Source organism: Leptonotus elevatus, chromosome 16 (assembly GCF_054856555.1).
Source record: "Leptonotus elevatus isolate MCC_2025b chromosome 16, RoL_Lele_1.0, whole genome shotgun sequence".
Taxonomy (NCBI): Eukaryota; Metazoa; Chordata; class Actinopteri; order Syngnathiformes; family Syngnathidae; genus Leptonotus; species Leptonotus elevatus.
This window is the reverse complement of record NC_141254.1, coordinates 17,603,837-17,623,558: the sequence shown is the minus strand read 5'-3', so window position 1 is coordinate 17,623,558 and position 19,722 is coordinate 17,603,837. Positions and strand designations below refer to the sequence as shown.

The window sequence follows — 19,722 nt, the reverse complement described above, 5'->3', positions numbered from 1 at the left end:
GAGCGCTGTTTGTTTATAAATGACGAGCAACAAAAGGCGTTGAGCGAGCAGTGCCAAATCAAGTAGCATGATGAAAGTACTTAAGAGAACTAATCTGCGTCGCACGCAAATGTTTGATTCTCACTTATCCTGGGTATATTATTTATTTACACATTTGTAAGACTCACAAATACGTCGACAGTCGGCTGCTTTTTTTTATTTGCATATTCACGGCATGCACAGCACAGCGCCAGGCTGGTTAGCACATCTTCCTTAAAGCTTAGAGGTTTGGTGGTTCCAAATCTCGGCTCTGGCCTTCCTTGTTCAAATTGCAAATTCTCAACATGCCTGTTTGTGTTTTCTCCGGGTCCTGCGGCTTTCTGTCACATCCAAACACATGCACATTCGGCACTTAACCCAATTTGTTTAAATTTGCTGCGGTTTTTGGCTCTGTTGGGCCACCGTCATTTCGCACGCACGCCAATGCGGAAGTAAATCCAAAAAAAAGTCCATACCGGCGTTTATTTATATATTCACATTGCATTTGTTTGCGGTGTTGTGCAGCATGTATATACTTTTAAAACACACGCGTATAAATAATAAAATGAACGTCAGTCAGGCAGGGAACACGTTTACCGTTTCCGGACCTTGCAGACCGCAGAGCTGACCGCAGCCATGACGCCAGCTCGTTTAAACGTGGGGAGGAGGAAGGCAACGACGTGAAAGTCGTCGTTTCAAGCTATTAAATAATTATGTGCAAAACATTGTTTTTTACACTATTATCCTTTGAATTAAAGTTTGGCGTTTTTTCCAAAAAGTATTGACTTATTATTATTTTTTTTTCTTGTCTTTCTTTCTTTTTTATGTGAAGCCAGGGATGCGTTGACGAGCACGTGAGATAGTTCAATGTGAGAGTAACTGGTTGAGCGAAAAAGACAGTTGATAGAGAGGCGGTTCCAAGGAGGAAGAGAGGGAGGGACATCATGGAATGCTGTGATGTCATCAGCCAGTCATACACACAAAGACAAGGAGGGTCTCTTGACTCTCAGCTTACTTAGCATACTCTTGTTTTGGAGCAGCTGTCTACATCCTACTGTGAGTACCTCAACAAACTCCATTTTAGCTCCTCTTTTCGTTTTTTTCCCCCCCTTCTCCTTCCTTGGGCTTCCCATCTGTGCACTAAACTGCTTTACTCACATTTTCTGGGCTCCACCGATTTTTCTGTCTTGAGACTGGCTTTCTTAGCCTCAAAAGTGTTGTTGCCTGCGTGGTAGCCATTGTTTGCTTCTTTGCTGTGATTTGACGGGGTGGACTGAGCCCATTCAATATCCTTGCTATTGGTAACTCAAATGATATTTTCACTTCTTCTTTTTTTTTTTTAAAGCCAAAACTTGATCAGAAGTGGCTTCTCGTGGGAGTTTGAGTGTAAATGAAGTCCGGTTTAGTAAAGGGGGAAAAGGAAGTGTTAGTTTTTTTTCCCTTCTTCTTCTTCTTCTTCTTCTTCTCTTTTTTTTTTTTTTTTTAAAAAGATGATGACAGTAACAGTTCCATTCCTTAAGAGTCTCCTCCCATTCTGGGCTGAGTCTGCCTGTTTGGATTTAAACTCGAGTAACTGACAGGAATTGGACGTCAAGAAGTCTTGTCTCTCTTCCTGCCTTGTACAGATGCTCCCATGATGACAGGAAATTGACATCTCAGTGTGTGGGAGAAACTATCAGCAAACAAGAGAGCGAGTTAATGCTGTCGTCTTCAAATGAGCGAGTGAGGATGATCGCCTTCCATGTTTGAAGTTCATCCAGAGGAGCGTCCTTCAGGATTTTTGCACATCAAGATGTTTGAGAGCATGACACTATAAAAGAAGCGCTAATCCACCTCTGGAAGGAGAACTACCTCCCTGCACCTCCTCAACCAGGTGGGGACCCCCCCCCCCCCCACGCTTGACCCGCTGTCGACGCTGTCAAAGCTCCCGCCGCAATGCTGCAACAGATCCTAAAGGACATGTACATCGACCCCGATGTCCTGGAAGCTCTCAACGAAGACCAGAAAAAGACGTTGTTCCTGAAGATGCGCCAGGAGCAGGTGCGGCGCTGGACGGAGCGCGAGGAGAAACTGGCACGAGAAGGCGAGAAGATAAAGCCCAATAAAGGTAACAAAAACTGAACCGTGATCTCAAGTCCATTGCGTACCACTTTCAAACTGGTAGCCGTGATATTCTGCATTTTAACGCATATCGGCATCAGCCGATTTTTGGAATTCAACCACCTGATCAATTTCAAACTGGGTTGTTTTGAATTCCCTGCACTTTTTGCTTTTGATGAACATACCAATTCTATTGAAATTTGGGAAATCTATTGTCGATAACTTCCGGGAGCTATTTATTTTGTTGAGGTTTTCATTCAACTTTCTAAGACAATGCTGCTCAGCCTAGGAAAGTAAGTACTGCACTTTTTGGAAGAATTTTAAAACAAATGGATGATTGTAGACATTTAGACCAAGTATATATTTTTTTGTCTTATTGCCAATGAATATCGGCTTCAAATATTGGTATTCTGCCTCCTTTACTGCTCCAATAATAATGATAATAATAATAGTTATCGGCATCAGCCCTGGGAAAAAAAACCACGTTGGTCTATCTCTATAAATCATCATATTCAGACCACTTAAGTGAAATTGGACCATTTCCCGCTACACACATGATGAGCTCTCATGCCACGCTAATTTAGTGTACGTACTACTGCGCAGTGATTAATTGTGATTGGTTGCGAATCACTGGTTTAAAGCAAAACCGGTCGGTGTTCACCAAAAGCTCAAAGCGCACCATCCGCCCCACTTCTCGTTGTTGACAATCCAAATAGTTCTCTCGGCAGTGTTTGCAAAGTTGTTTTCAATCAGCTAATAAAAGTTGCAACGCATGCATTGGCCATGATAGCTTTTATGCATTGAGCTCGTGTTGGCTCGCATCTCGTGTTTATCCTTGAATCCATTTAACCAGTTTAAAGTTTCTTGTCTGACAAACTTACTTGAGTTCGACAAAGTCCATCTGCTCCGTATTAAATGTGCGTGAGCTGTTTCAGGCGTAGCCAGGTAGGAAACTTGACTCATTTGCTTGAAGACTGTTTACACCAGTTCATACTGTTAAGTTGGTCAGTACAGTACTTACCGCAGCTTTTTTTTTTTTTAGCCCAATTTTTTTAACACTGCAATCCACGTTGCACCACTTTTTGACACTATTGTTTCCAGTCGCAGTGACATGCGGTACCCAAAAAAGTTAAATGCATTTACATTGAAATCAACATAACGACACACACTGTAAAGATACCGCTAGTAATCTGCTCAAAATATTTAATCCATTAGCCAAGGTTGCCAAACACTACACGTCTTTGGCCCCGCTCCATAATCTTTTCTACTCTTCAAAACAAAGAGAAAGAAGGAGGGAGTCATGTGGTTTGAAGGACAGCACCGGGTGCCTTGCAAGAAACATGGCATGGAACCGGTTGTATTGGTTGCGATGTCTTTTATACACGAGGAATACAGGAAATCACCACTCAGTCCTAAATAGTCATTCAAAAGTGGATTTAAGAACTTGGCAAACAGCAGCAATGATAAATCAAGCGAAAATGTCAATCGGGACAGCATCATACCAGGAGTGCTCATACACAGCTTTGATCCAAACCTTAATGCCAGTAAACCAAATAGGCAAAGAAAATTGGTCTTTGTTCTTTGTTTCATACCACAGTTCTGTTCCTTTTATATGAATTGTATTTTGTTTAATGATCAAAGCAGTTTTTCAGGTTTAAAACTAGGGATAAGGCACATATATTGAGCATTTTGACGATTATCGGTATTGGTCTTTAAAAAAATAAAAATAAAAATCTGGCAGACAATAAAAGGTTAATCTAAAACAATTTTAATCTCAGGGAACTATTTATTTAAATTGTTAGTGAACTTTATAAGAGCTGCTGCTGAACCTGGGAAGCTTCTGAACCATTTGTTTTTGTATTAAAAAAAATTGGAAAAAAGATTTACTCTAGAAAACTATAGAGATCTATGTTACTTGTTTAAGTTTGTATTTAATTTTTGAAGACTTACTGATAAACTTGGGACTGGGAGCTCCCTGAACATTTTTTTTTATTTAAAATTAAGTCTATTGTCTAAGATTTAAAAAAAAAAAAAAAAACTGCTGTTTAAATTGTTCAATAAGCAATATCGCTTTAAGACTTTACAACAAAGTCAAAATTGGCATTTGTATTTAAAAAACTATTTAAAGGCAAAAGATGACCCCCCCCCACACCATTTTTTTATTTTATTGTAAATGAATATCGATTTCAAATATGAGTTATCAGTTGAATACTAATAATTTGCATCAGTATCGACCCTGAAAAAAAACATACCGGTCTTTCTCTATTTCATACTTTTTATTCATTATCATTACATTTTTATTCGCTGACTTGACTTAAGGAAATCATCACATAGTCCTACTGTCTATTATCGAAATGTAATACTTTGAAAAAGGCAGAATTTTTGATATACCGGTACATCTGGTATTAGTTTTCATTGGGATTTGCAGGTTAACGTTGCGTTACAAAATAACGAATGATGTTGTTTTTGAAGTGAGTCACTGAGGACGGTGTTTACGACAAGCCACTTTAACCACTAAATACAATGTGACAGGTCGTTTTTTCCGCTGTAGTCATGCTGAATGCAGCGACGCATTGAGAAATCAATCATATGTGATGGAAAAAAAAAAAAGAACACAAAAATCCCCACGAGCATCACGGATGAAGTCACCCGTAATCGTTTGCTGTACGCAAACGACGTGATAGTGGAGGAATCTCAAATATCACCGACTTGCGGCTCTCAAACTGGTTCGACTCACTGCAGAATCTCACTTGTCTGCATTTTCTTTCTGCTGGGGGGGGTGGATGTGTGGCGGAGTGACGCTTGGTCGTGACCAAAAAAAACAACCTAGTAGAGCTTCGGACCCGTGATGCATTTGGTTCAAATGTTAAACGGGTGCACGGACTGTGACTGATACAGTAATGTGAGCTGTCTCTTTGGGGCTAATAACAAAGCACTTCCTATTTTTTATCAGCCTCGCTGCAGTGAGGGAAGAAGACCGCTTTTTCTGTCTCTCTTTAATGAGCAGCTGATATCATGAAGTACGACTCCGCTCCTTAATTGTGAACATGGTAGTAGATGGTTCATCACTGTGGGTAAAGCAGGAAGTGAGCCAGCCCTTGAAACAATTAGCAGGGGACAAAACAGGAAGTAGACAGGAAAAGTGTGCGTTTTGAAACACAAAAGAGTGAATTCTGGTCGGCCTTGCGGGGGAGCTCAGCTTCATTTATATGCGCATAGGGAAGCTGCCTTGAGGCTGTTCTGGTCATGGGACTTGCGAATTACAGTGAGATTGTGCCATGTTAGTCTTTTGTGTGCTCGCAGGACGAGAGACTGGTTGCAGACGAGGTGTAGATTAACCCAATTCGGGAGTTGAGGAATAAGTCTTAAATCGAGATTTAAACATTTCTGCACAGGTAGCTTAGCAACTCCACGTACTCCGCTGGGTATGGCATTTCAGAGTGCTAGGGCACGACTGGAGAATGCTCTAGATGACTTTTTTTTTTTTTTTTTTTTTTTTCAATTTAGAGCCACAGAAAGTGAGCATAAGGCTTGCATGGATGGAACATAAGGTACCGCAAAGTCAGCAAGATAGGAAGTGGCTTAGTCATGGAAAGTGTTTTAAGTAAGTAGCAAAACCTGGACAGTTTAAGATGGCTAGTAAGATTCTCGTCTAGTCTTGTTGCAGGATTTTGTAGTTTCTATTTAAAAAAATAGGAAAAAAAAAATATATATATTTTTTTTAAATCAGGGGTAAATCATAAATTGCATTTTTTTTGTTTAAAAAATCTGAGCTTTTATTTTTAGGCAAATCGCCCAGCCCGAGTCCAATTTGATTGGTGATATTAAAAGGCTGCCTTTACTGATGTCAAGTAGCAGCTGTGTCCATATATTAACAAGTATTGTGACAAGTTAACTGTCTCAGCTGAGTAATTTTCCCTGAAAAAAGGACTGGTCGTTAAATCTGTGTATTTGTTGTGGTGTGGTTTTCAAGAATTTTTGAAACAAAAGGAAATTTGTTTGGTCCAAATCTACTAAAAAATAAGTGCCACTAATTGATGAGCTTTAAGGCAGTGTTTAATCTGTTCTTTAATAAGTGCCATTTTTTTTTTGTACAAAAATTGTATGAAATCAATAGCTGTTGGAAGTAAACTATTGCTGGGTTAGTATCACTTGTTTTGACTTGCTTATGTATCAAAAATGGATTTGAGGTTATTTTTTATTAAGGCAAATGATTTCAGAGAAATTATCCTTTTAGTGCTACGCTCTTTGCAGTCGTCATTTACAGCAAGGCTCAAATTTCCCAAGCAGTGTGTGTGTGCCTCGCACCCGACAAAGGCGTCTGTTTGCAGCTGTCAGTCACGTCAGTATGTGTCTTGTTTGTCAAGCTTTGTTCGGACTACTGCGTTTTCATAGCGCTCCTGGTATGGCCATCTGGAATGTGTTCCACAGGGCAGGCTGGCAAAACAAGTTCGCCATGATGGACTATTTTGAAGGCAACCAACACTTACGGCTGTCATACCTGCGTCAGCTACTTCCCCGCTCACGAGAACGCTTACGTCAACAAACACAATTGGTCAACAGCCAACAGGAAGTGCAGGAGCTCTTTTTTTCTTTTCTTTTTTGTCTCGGTTCAAGTTTGAAAATTAAATGAGTGTGGGCGACACTTTTGGGGAACGTGTGATGTTTTAATTCCATTATGATTTATTATGAATAGATCAACACTCCCACATGCTTTAATCACATTCAGACTTCGTCACTCAGGAAACCAGCGAGTCCCCAGAAAAATGTAACAAAACTGCATCTTTCGGAGTGGCCTTTTATAGTGGGCAGTCTTAAGGCACACCTGTGCACTAATCATGGTGTCAAATCAACATTTGGTTGGCACACCTGTGAGGTGGGATGGACTATCTCGGCAAAGGAGAAGTGCTCTGTGGAAAAAGTTCTACATTTTAGAGTTCATCTCATAAAAAAATGGGAGCAAAAACAAAAGTGTTGCGTTTATATTTTTGTTGAGTAGAAGTACTGTAAAAACCTGTAAATGGAAGTACATAATGATGATAGTAATAGTAATTGTAATGCATAATAAGGCACCGTAGTCTTTTAATTATATCCAGTCATGCCAAAAAGTGTCACGTATGCTCGGAAGGAAGTAAACGAAAGATGCAGCCCCTCAGAAATATGACATAACATTAGGCACGCCTCCACTTTTTAACGAGATCCAACACAAGATATGTACCGAATGTACAAAACGCAGCCTTTGCTTACATAATGATGCCTTGATAATATTAGAAACATCCCCTCCGTAAGATGCATGACAGTTCGATACAAACCTCAACCACACAAACATGTTAAACCTTTCTTAGGTGTTTCTCATTAGTGTGTAATTTTGCTAAAGCTGTATTGCTTCACTTTAGATCGTTGGGTAGACCTAAACGACCGGTAATGGTAATGTTTTTGACTCTTGAACTGTCCCGGAATGTTGCCCCAAACATTGCCATTTTTGTGCGAGGTTGTCCGCCTGTTTGCTCAAATGTTGTGTTGTCTCCTCACAGCCAACAGCAAGAATGTCAGCTGGCTGCTGGGTCGCGATGGGGACGTGGCCGTCATTGTGATCGGGGAAATGGACGAGTTGAGTTCCAAATTCATCTGCTCGGGATTGGCAGAAAAGAGGGTGCCCTCTCCAAAGAACAACACAGTGTAATATTCTTATTTACAATGTCTATAGATGTCATTTTGTATGTCATAAATTTCAATCTAGGCAAAATTTAAGCAAAATCATCGGTTGTCAAATGTATCTGTTACAGCAATCAAACCATTTTAAAGAGCAGACTTAATGCAGACATCACGGCTGAGAGAGAGCAACTCTGTTCTCCGACACAACCTGGAATATCATTGAATTTGAAGGTATGTAAAAAAAAAAAAAAAAAATTAAGCATTATTAGAGAAGCAAAAGGTAGAGAGAGAAAAAATGCATGTTCTTTACAACCCACAGAAATGTAGGATCATAACAAACATATTCTGTGTTCACCATTCAACCATGATGTTGACATTAAAAACAAAAACAAAAAAAACACAATCTGTTGCCATCAGATCCACATTTCCGCCTCTTTTCAACACAACCACCCCCATTGCAAAACCTCCCTCGTGCCATTTTTATCTCTGTGACGTAATGTGCAAAGTATAGATTGGCTCTTGTGGGGCAGCAATTCAGCCTGGCGACAAGTAGTCCAAAGCTGCTGATTTTGGAGTGGCTTGGGCTTTTCAACATACCAAAACAAAACAAAATCTGTGCGCCTTCAAGACCACTGTTGGTCAAAACACGATCAGAAGCACTGAACTACATTTACAAATGAATAAACTTAATTTATTTCCAATAGTGTTTTGTCTACATTTCACAGCATGTGTCGTTTTGTGGACTATTTTTTATTTTAGTCCGATCAGATTTCAGCTTCTTTGTGTTACAATTGAAATGTGCTGGCATCGAGCACACAATGTTGGAAAAGCTGTTTTCAAAACTTGTTCCTTCATGAAGGCAAAGAATGTCGTCAGCATTTTTCCATGCATTTGATACATAATTAGACACACGTGACATTAATAAAAGTTCATTTTCAAGGCAAACTTGTCAAGAAAAAATGGACATTGTGTGAGGTTAGTTCAGCCACAACTGTAACTGGCTGGTTTATTTCAATTTATAAAATAATTGATTTGCCACTCCCAGAGCAACAACAACTAGCTAACTTCCCAACAGAGCTAGCAAAAGAGGATGGATTTTGTCTATAAATAATAAGCATCTCTGGTGAGTATGATGCATTTAGTTTCAAGTTCTTGTTTTTGTCATTTTATTAGATAAATACGTATGTATCAGTATGGAGCTGATATAATGGAAGCTAAAGTTTTAAATGTTTCTTTAGTAATGCTAGCTTCATCAAATATGCAAAATGCCTCCATCTTTTTGTCATGCTACACATAGTCATATTGCATTTTTGTATATTATTTTTGTCATCAAAATGCCATTTACTTTAGCTTCAATCCATTCTCAAAAGTTTCTCCTTCCAAATGCTGAACACGCAACTAAATCGAACTGTTTTGTCTCTCGCCACCAGGCCAAATGTGAAGAGGCGAGCACTTTACACCCCCTGGCGGTGAGTTGGCGTATTGACCTGATGTCATTGTGAGTCCGGCGCTTGGATTGCGTCATGGCCAACCCTTGTGTAATGTCTTTGTTGCACCCACAGGTGTCAGTGAGTGAGCAGTCATCAGCGTCGCCAGCCGCAAATGCACAAAAGGTACTTAAAGTGATAAATGCACACAGTTTAAAGCTCTTAAGATGTAATAGTTTATGATTATTTGTTATCTATGCTGGGAATTGATTTTAAAGAGGCTTTAATGGGGTTTTATCAGATAATTTCTACTTCCTTGTGAGTAACAGGAAACTGTGGTTAGGCCAGTGGTTCTTTCAGTGGCCGCCTCTTTGCATATCACCTTTCTCCCACAGCATAGCGCTGACAAGAGCCCTTCGTAGCGTTCTGCTTTTGGAACAGCTGAACTCAACTGCACCCCCAAGCCTGGGGAGCACGACTTTCACGCTGCCTCACTTTTTAATGCTGCACGCAAATGTGTGCAGGTGACGCACACAAATAGCACAGGCAGAGAAGAAGCTGAAGGAGAAGAGGCGAGGCGCGAAATTTGGGCCGCCCAAGAACAGATGGTTGATGAACTTGATCAGGGAATTAGAGGGACACTCACTCGCAGATGGATGGGATTGCGGTAACGTCCCCAGAGGGTTTTTTGAGCGAGTCCAAAGCTCTGTTCTCACAATCCTTTATTTTGTATTTTTATTAAAAAAAAAATTTTTTTTAAACCATACAAGCAAACTACCTAATTTGTTCCTCAAGCCATGCTGTTGCATTTAGTATGGACACTTTAGCAGACAGAATTGGGCAAACATCAAATTCATAGCCTCAACCTTCATTTTTTTCCTCTGTTTTCTACTGGTTGACCTCTTAAAAGTATTTTCAAATAGCAAAAACTGAAATCGATAGTGAACTCCCGTTTATTCGCAGTTTGGCATTCGCAAGTCAATTTTAGGCTAGCTTAGCAGTTAGCATAGCTTCTCCGTCATTACTTGTTATCCCTTCGTGAGAACGATTCTTGGCTTATTTGGCGCTATGGAGGAGATGATTACTGACTCTGCAAAATGTTTAGCCGCACTATTAGCCAGCTGAAGCTCGTCGCTAGCTGTAGCACCTAGCTTCTTCTAACCGCATGTAAGTGACGTGGGCGCCTTGTGCAAACGTTAGCACGCGTTTGTTCAGCCCAGCTAAGTTTTTGGGACCTTCCCAACGGTTCAGCTATTGGAAAATAAAAATTTGTAATTTGCTATGCAATGTGTTTTGAGCAAAATGTGAAATGAGATTGCTTATTTCGAGCATTGCATAAGTTTAACACCTCTGATTTAGATGGTCACAAAGTCCTATGAGAGTTTCTGACATCTCATGCTAAATGATTTTTTAAATTCTGAAGCCTTTTGTTCAAGTCTTGTCACTTTCCAATTTGTACAACCTATTGCATTTAAATGTGGAGGTTCCACAGCAGAATGTGAAAAGTGCCGTTGCAGTGCCTTCTGCAGGTTTGTCCATCTGATTAAGAGGCGAGGAGGCAAAATTGTTGATTAAACTGGTGCAAGATCAGCGCGAAAGATTAGCGCGCCGGCTTGATTTTTCCAAGTCGCCTCATAATTTCCTTCCTACACATAATTAAAGCCATAATCAGTGGTCATCGGTCTGTTTGTGCCCTTACCGTGTGCTCTCATTACTGTAGAGGAGGGCATTTTGATGAGTCATGGTCGTGACAGTGATTCAACTGCACATGAATTAGCTGTCAACACTTGTTGTCATCCTCCATCTGCTTTTCCCTCCGCAGGAAGAGAAACCAGCCAGCGTGACCGAGGAGAGGCCCGTTTCCCAGCCCAGGTTTCCCAAGAGGTCCAACGCTATCGTTGTGAGGCCAGCCACCGCGAGCGTGGCGCCGGGACCCGTCAACGCAAGACCCGAGCTCGCAAATCTGAAGCAGGCCAGCCTGGCGCCATCTCCGTCTTGCAAAGTGGACTTGCAGCCACGGGACCATGAGAAGATTGAGGAGTCGCGGCAAGGCAGAGGTGAGTGAGCATTGCATCATGGGAAAGGGCACCTGGGGTCAAGATTATGAGCACTCCGGTGGCTCCCAAGACCCTGCAATGGCCAGCGAAACATCAGATGTTTAATCATGATATCGGGTGGGTCAAAGAGTCCACTTGTATTTCAAATTATCATTCCCCATTGAAAAGATTTAGAAAGATTTATATAACCATATAGTGGTATATTAATTAAATAGAATGTAAAACAGTTTGTGCAACATGATTAACGGTGGCTCGTGTGAGGTGTGTGGGACTTGGCCACCAGGGGGCATTATAATACTGTCATATATGAAAATAAACAAAGAAGAGTTTCACAACTACTGTTTGTGACCATAGATATCGGTTAAAGACTAGATGTCTCGTCCACGCTGCCTGTTGTCTTGTGTTCAAATATGCAATGCGTATAGTGTTTTATCAAGACGATTAATGAAATGAGGATTTCAATAAATTAATATTAAACAGTAATGGTGCTTTGTTTAGCTAACAGAATACAATTGATTGCAACCAATTCATAGGAATGTAACAAAAAAAATGTAAACAGTGCTTTTAATTAAATCGTTTTTTAAACTTGTACGGTGTCCTTGAGTGTCGAGAAAGGCGCCTATAATTATAATGCATTATTATTATTTTTATTATTATTAAAAATCCAAATTAATGTTTAATATACAATATTATGACACAAGAAAGAAATAATTAATTAATAGCCAAGACACATTTTCCAACATGTCTGCCACAGTGGAGTTTTATTCCATTTCAAATTGAACGTCTCACAGTGCCAAAAACCCCCAAAAGTGAGCTTGCATGCATGACGTCACTGCGTCTCCACTGAAGCAACAACATGGCTCCGACTGCAAGTGTTGAGCGGGAGCCGCCTGCGTAAAGGTTCGCCATAATGCAGCTGGAGAAGGATTTATTTCCTCTTTTTTTTTTCTCCAGCTAATGTGCCGGCCAAATCGTACCTCAGCCTCCCGGAATCTTTATGGAGTGGCAAAGTCAAACCAGGCCTGCCTGGAGGGGGGAAAAGCGAACACGACTTTGTGATTTGTGATATTTCCTAGCATACTTCTTAGGTCTTTGTTGCCGTGTGGTGCACATTTAGATTTACTACAAGTAACTGGAATTCTGGTGGGATTTGTGTGTAAATGCTGAGAGATGGTGCTAATCTGAAAAAAAAAAAGAAAGAAAGTGAATTGAGAACATTTGAAGCGTTTCAATGAATGCATCGCAGCACATAATAGCAGTCCTGAGATCTCATGCATTTGTGCCCCCTTGTGGCCGTGAGAAGGGATGGCATCCTTGCTTATCTCCCATTACCACAATAAGAAAAAAATGCACAAAAATAAATAGACGTAAATAGTGTGAAGACAGTTGTAGATGTGAGTGTGTGGTTTGTCTATTTGTGCTTTGTAAGTTACTGACAATTCTGCTAGTCAGTTTGAAATTAGCACCATCCAGTGGAAAATGGTGATACTGTCGGTTAAAAAGTCCATTTGGAGACGGAGCCTCTGTTTCCATTATATCCCTCTGCTGGAAGAATGCTCATCCTGCTTCGCATTCGTGTCATTTTTTCCAAAAAGTTCTCTGGACAGCAGACACGGTGGAATTGCTCAAAGGCACAGACAGAGACGTCTGTGTTATTTACAGCGACGTGGCTTCTTAGCAAGTGTGTCCAAAAATCAGCCGCGACACAGAATAACGATTTCTGGAAAATTTATATTTACAAAAAAATTCCGTTCATAGATTTTTGCCGGAACTAACGACAACGCCTGATAAAAAGAAGAAGCATGCTTATAAAAAAAAAAAAAAAAAAAAAAAACACATTTAGATGCGCTCACTGAAAAAACAAAAGTGGAGAAGAACAGCTGCGGGCTGGAGGCAGACACGCGTCCCGACGCAGAGCCGGATAAATGTCTCCACTCCGGACAGGGAATACTGAGCGAGTGTCTGTCCTTGACAATGGCAGGAAGCTCGTTGCAAAGGGAAGAGGTGGCCGACAACGCTCAATGCCTCAGCTGTTTGTGTTTGCATGTGGGTCGTGACAACCATTCCTGTTTCCCCGGAGCAGGAAGTGTGACCTGTCACGTGAGTGTCAAAAAGATGCCTGGGACAAAACGAATAACAATACAAAACACAGGGACGGAATATAAACTCTATGACACTTTGTGATTGTAAACATGAAGAATGCGTCAACGAGACGCAACTTTTAGCATGAATGATCTTCAAAAAGTAAGGGAGAGCTTTAATATGTCAAATACAAAAAAAAAAGTGCGACCTAAAAGCTTAAATGTTCCTCTCTTGTCTCTCTTTTAAAGTCATGTGTATGCACCCCCCCCCCCCCCACAACCTGAAAGTGAAGTTTAAAGGGATACTCAACTCATTACCATTTTCAACAGTCCATAATTGTGATCATTTCATTATTTTTCATGAAAAATGAATATGTTTAAAAACAAATTTTGCCACTTCATCACCTGTGCTCAGGAAAACAGGTAACAGCTAACCCAGAAATCTGGTGAGCCATGATTGGTCGTTACCTACTTCCTCAGGACAGTTGACGTCATCGTCAGTCGACTGCAAGTGGAAAAATGTGTTTTTAAACATATTCATTGTACATGAAGAATAAGGAAGTTATCAAATTAATTGTAGACAAAATATTGACTTTTTACTGCTGAAAAGTATCCCTTCAACACCCAAAACTGTGTTTGTACCTTTTTTGTGTTGAAAGCAATTATCACTGTTGCACTGACGTCACCGCACATCCCACGATGTTAATCTGCGTTGGCAGTGTGAACGCTCTAAAAAAAAAAATAGCATAACTGGTGGAAGTTCCCAATCCAAGCTTGGTCGCACTGTGCACATTTTAATAAGGCTCCATATTCCTTTGGAAGACATTGAAGGTAGTAATAATTCTTCGAAAGTTATTGCTTGGGCTTTGTCTTTTGATTGTTTTGTGCTCCTGGTTTAATGAGTGTTTGTTATGGACGTGTTGTCGCTGTCGCCGACGCAACCTGTGATTGTTTACCTGTCATTAGCAGTGCCATTTGTGAAGCTAGGGTGTTGTTGTTTGTGTTTGTCAGAGATTTGACAATGATTGCTTGATATTGACTGCTGTATTCCAAAAGCCCAAATTTGGGTAGATACACTGCGTGGCTAGCCAAAAACAAGCTCGGCTACAACATAAAACTAATCAATATTCCGTTGATATTACTCTATTATAAATCTCATTAGTGACACGTTTCACATTATTTCCCTCTTCTTCTTTTTTTTTATTTTTTTTTTTTTACAGAAAACATTTAGGGACGGGAACTAAAATGTGCGCAAAACTCATTTTTAAAAAGGCTCCTAATTCCTGGAACATCATCTGACGGCTGCCACGTGACAAAACACGTTGGTTCTCACACTGAGCTGACTTCACCAGACAAGTCAGCTTTATCTGCGAACAGTCACATTCTGAAATGATTGTTTATTAATAGTTTGTCAAAGTGTCAATAATGGAAAAAGTGAAGACACAAAATTATTAAAATGGCTAGCATGTCCGTAACATGCTTTAGCAAAACGTATCACAAGGATCCGTTTCACAAAAATTAGCTCGCCCGCCGTATTCAGTTAGCGAAGCGAAAGGTTAAGCTAGCAAACTGAAAGGCTAAGCTGTGCTTAGCTATGCTAGCTAACAAAGTGTGAGTTGTTTTTGTTTTGGTTTGACAGTAAATTTCAACTGGGAGTGGCATTTAACAACTCACTTTGTATTTTAAGGCGCCACTTTAGCTGGCTTTCAAAAGTACAGTAGCGGTTGTTGTTATTGTTTTGTATTTTAAAAAAAAAAGTTTTTGTTTTTTTTTGGATGACAGTTTCCTGTAACATTTTCTTTACCTTCAACCATCTGCCATGTTTGTTTAAAATGCGTTTTGAAAATGTGGCGCATCTGTAGCAGCTAGTGTATTGTGTATTGTGTGAGCGAGTGTTTGCGCGTTGGTGTTCATAATAATCCCCCCCCCCCCCTCCCTTTCTCTATCAGCGGGGTCGGCTTTCCTCTCTTCTCTCCTCACCTTCAGAGGGAAGGACGCACATTCCTGCGCCGCTTCCCGACTCTAGCCCTGGGCGACGCTCAGCCCCGTGCTGATAAGTGACAGGGGCCTCAGTGGCGTACACACACACACACACACACACAAGCGCACACGCACACACACACACACCCTGCCCTTCTGTCCACAGACGTGCTGCTCGGGAATTCTGCCCTCTGCCCCACTTCTGCCTCCCCCACCTCCCACCTCCCACCTCCTTCCTCTCTCGCTCGCTCTCTTGACGAGGGGTCTTTAAAGAGATAGATTGGTCTTTAATTTCAGCGCCAGTCTGGTCAGTGGCGCTGTATCCCAACGCCTCCAGCACGTCCGCCCTCACCCATTCACCGCCTCCTTCGTCCCCTACGCACAAAGGAATGAGAGATCTAAATAAGGGATTTTTTATTATTGAAAGAGGAAGTCAAGTCGAAAAATGTCTTTACAATAATATGTTCTATGTGCTCCAACTAGTCTTAACGCCACATTCTGATTAATATTGTGTTTGTGGAATATGAATGAAATGGCAAAATCCACCTGTTTTTATCCATCTCATGGGGGCGGCCATTTTGCCACTTTCCTGTCGACTGAAAATGACATCGCAGTTGCTCGAGGCTCAGAAGACCAATCGCGGCTTTGCTTGAGAATGTCACATGACCAAACTCATTAACAGGTGAGCCATGGTTGGTCATTAGCTGAGTTGAGTTGAGACACTGGGATGTCATTTTCAGTTGACAGGAAGTGGCAAAATGGCCGCCCCCTGAGATGGATAAAAACGAGCAAAATTTGCTATTTTTTTAATTTTATTTTTTATTATTATTCCACAAATGCAATATTAATAAGAATATTGTGTTTACACTTGCGAGGCCACATATTATTGAGAAGACCATTTTTGGCTATGACTTTCCCTTTAAGTCCAAATAGTGCAGACTGAGTGTGTTTTTATTATTTTGTCACTTGACGCTAAAAAAATAAACACAAACTCCCCCTTGCTGTCTCCCTCGGTGTTTATTAAGTATTCCACTCAGACCTGCACCAAGGCTCCGAGCACAGAAAAACACACTCTGACCGCCACTCGGTGTGCGTGCAGCGTGTGTGTGTGCGTGCGTGCGCATATCCGCGTGTGCGTGCGCTCGGTGCGTGCCTGAATGCGTGTCAGCCTCAATTGCTGGAGCCTGCCCAAGGTTTCCGTGGTGACTGCACAACACACCGAGACAATCAGGGGCAGGCCCACGCGGCGCGGCGAGAGGACGTTAACACAGGAACTGGGGGGGGGGGGGGAGGGGGAATGGGGTCAGAGGTCAGAGTAAGGCGGGGTGGGGGGGGGGGCGCAAAGCAACCAAGGTGAAACGTAAACAACAATTAACAATAACCTACTTTTCACGTGTTGGTTTTTGTAAAGAAAAGGCCCGAGGAGCGCCTGCGTGGTTTTGGCGTGTGTGTGCGTGGAGATCGGTGGCACGCCTGAGCGACTCGGTGAGCAGGAGGGGCCGCGTGAGGCTTGGCTCGGCGGCGGCGGCGTTGGCGTTGTTGTTGTTGTTGTGTGGCGTGAGAATGTGCCTCTTCAAATCCCTTACCGACGGAGACGCATGCTTGTCGCTCTATTTTGTGTGTGGAGGCTGCTCGTGCACCCGTAGCACGCACGCACGCACTCACGCTCTCACATATATGCGTCCCCCGGGGATGACGCTAAAAATATGTGGCTCCTCAAGCCTTCTGGTGTCTGAGCAGCGTCTGTCTGCTCTCCGTTGCCTCCCTCCTCCTCCTCCTCTTCCTCTCTTGCGCCTGTTCCCTCCATTCCTCCCCTCAATTACACTCTCTCGCAAAAAAAACACACTACCTCAACTGAGCACACGTACACAAACTACGGCCAGCTGTGTCTTCCGTGGAGGATGACCTCTCCTCAGCCAGAGTGGGATAAAAAAGGGAGGTGGAAAGGAAAAACGAAAAAAAAAAAAAAAACGAGTGAAGAAAGATGCATGCGCGCAGTATTTGGAAAGAGGAAATGATATAAAGACTTGCTGAAAGAATTCTAGCTTTCATAACAATCGTTTTGCATTTTCATCTGATTGTCCTAAAACATTTTTTTTGAAAGTTATTTTCACCTTCTTTTTTTGGGGCGGGGTACAGTCATACTCCCAGAGGTGTTCTGGGTTGCAGAAAGTGTGGGAAAATGAACGTTTGCATCCCACTAAGTTGAACCTCCGGGAAAAAAAGTTGTCGTTTATACACTTGATTTTTAACTATAAATGTTATATTAATAAACAAACACAAAAAATAGTGTAATTTTGTTTTTGAGGATGAGCATAAGAAGAGTATTTTGACTATAGTGACAGTGAATGATGTCATCACAGCATAGAAGGTGGTGCCATCAAGCAATCTGATTGGACTCCTGGAAGCCATGACATCATCACCTTGTGGAAAAATCCAGTAAATCCTACTCGCCAGTAGTTGGCGCTGCAGCAATTGGCGAATTAGCATCAGCCATTGTGTTAAATGAAATTTTATATATCAAAAGTATTAGCACGGTGTCAGTGCTCTGTTTCGATAAGTAATCAAAGAGTGAATCCTCTTAGTGGTAGCAGTATGAAAAAAGTAGTAGCTATCATCCACACTATATGATGTATACTATTTACATAAATACTGGTTAACATAGCTTTTGTTAAGCAATATGATAACAATGTGTTTTATATTTTAGCATCTTCAATCTTATTTAAGCTCAACTTACAGGTTTAAAATATCATAATAAAATTGTATTTAAAAGAACAAAGAAAATAGAGAAAACTAGTCAAATTTACCCTAAAAATAAACGAGAATTTAATGTATATTTATACACCAAAATGTCCATTAAAACTATAACATTTCATAAGTTTGCTAGCCTAATGCTAACATAAATTGGTATCGATTTTACAGTTAGTATTTATAAACCTTCAAACAACCTTCAGCAACACATAAAAACGTGACTTACAGGCATATTTTCTTTATCCTCTGTGTGGAAAATACTGGAGTTTAGTAGGGGACCTTCTCTGCCTCTTCTTCTACTGAAGGGCCTTCCTAAAACAAAAATATCCTTCTATTTTTCAGGTGCCACTTCACCGGAAGCGCCTTGCAGGGCGTCCTCAATGAAATCGGTCTCATCGGGGAGCCGAGTGGCGCAGTTGATGAAAACCTTCAGCGTCGATAGCGGTCCCAACCCCCCGAAAGCCCCCTTGCGCGCCGCCAGGCCTCCTCTACCGGTCAAGCCGAGCCACTTGCGCGTAGCCACCACTTCTACTGTCAGGTAATCCCGATGCTGACTCGAAGAATCTCGACAGAAGCCACACTGGACGTTATTGGACCATGTGGAGTCGTCAGTGGAGGGACAACTCGACCATTGAGGACGCTCGTTACGTTGCTATCACTACCAAAGCACAAAAAAAACGGAAATGCTTGAACGTGTGCTCTATTTACGGTCTGATGTGACAGTCACGTTTTTGTTGTGATACATTTTGTGGTATTCTTTTTATTCGATGAGGTGGAATAAGGTACAGAGGGATCCTTGCTTTAATGGAGTCGCCTCACTGGGAGTTATAACGGCGTGTCACATGACTCCCTGCCTCGGTGCGAGGACCAATGACGGTGGCAAAAATTCCAAACCTTCCTATTGGACCCTGGCACGTTTGATGGTCATTGCCAAATCATCCAACTCTGCTCACTGTTACGTCTCATATTAACATTTGCACAGTTTGTTTTTTATGCTTTTTTTTATATATATATAGGGACAGTGATATGTAATGGACTTTTTTTTCTTTTCTTTTTTTTTACAGCGTGTATAATTATGAGGCACATTGGATGTTGAGCTTGTGTGGTCGAATCAAAGAGGCAATAAATAGTTGTATTTAAAACTCAAACTATCTGCATCCATTTTGTATTTGAAAAAAATTAAGCTTTTTTTGCAAAGCAAAATATGCGGTACACTCTAAAAAGAGAACAGAGAACAGCTTAAGGTTACAAATTGAATTGTTGAATCGCTTCAGGTGGTAACCCACGATTAAATTAATTTATTCCAAAGTGAATATATTAAGTTTAAGTAATCATGAGATCATTAAACTTAATATATTCACCTGAGTTAAGTTAATCCAAAGAGACTCCAATCCAAAGTATTTAGTTTAATGACTTTATAATTACTTAAACTTAATATAGTCACTTTGGACTAACTTAATTCAATCGTGTGTCACTTGAAGCGATTATTTTTTTTTTTTTACTTGGTCCGCAATTCAATTTATAATCTTAAATTGTTTCAACAATTCTCTTTTTAGAGAGTGTATGTTTAGGACAAGCCAGCAAAAGAGACCCCCCCCCCCCCCCCCTTCATGTTATTAAATCCGGCAGCACGGTGGTTCACTCTTAGTGGTT

At 41.1% G+C, this 19,722-nt stretch overlaps 1 protein-coding gene across 1 annotated transcript; it reads left to right on the top strand.

Moving 5' to 3' along the window:
* The first annotated feature begins 935 nt into the window (after positions 1–935).
* Positions 936–19,217, top strand: LOC147161101 (uncharacterized). Its single transcript, XM_086057670.1, has 8 exons — positions 936–1,074; positions 1,644–2,125; positions 7,653–7,797; positions 7,905–8,004; positions 9,204–9,242; positions 9,336–9,386; positions 11,023–11,257; positions 18,412–19,217. Exons 2-8 carry the CDS (start codon positions 1,954–1,956, stop codon positions 18,609–18,611), a joined length of 942 nt encoding a protein of 313 aa, XP_085913796.1. The 5' UTR covers positions 936–1,074; positions 1,644–1,953; the 3' UTR covers positions 18,612–19,217.
* The last annotated feature ends 505 nt before the right edge of the window (positions 19,218–19,722 follow it).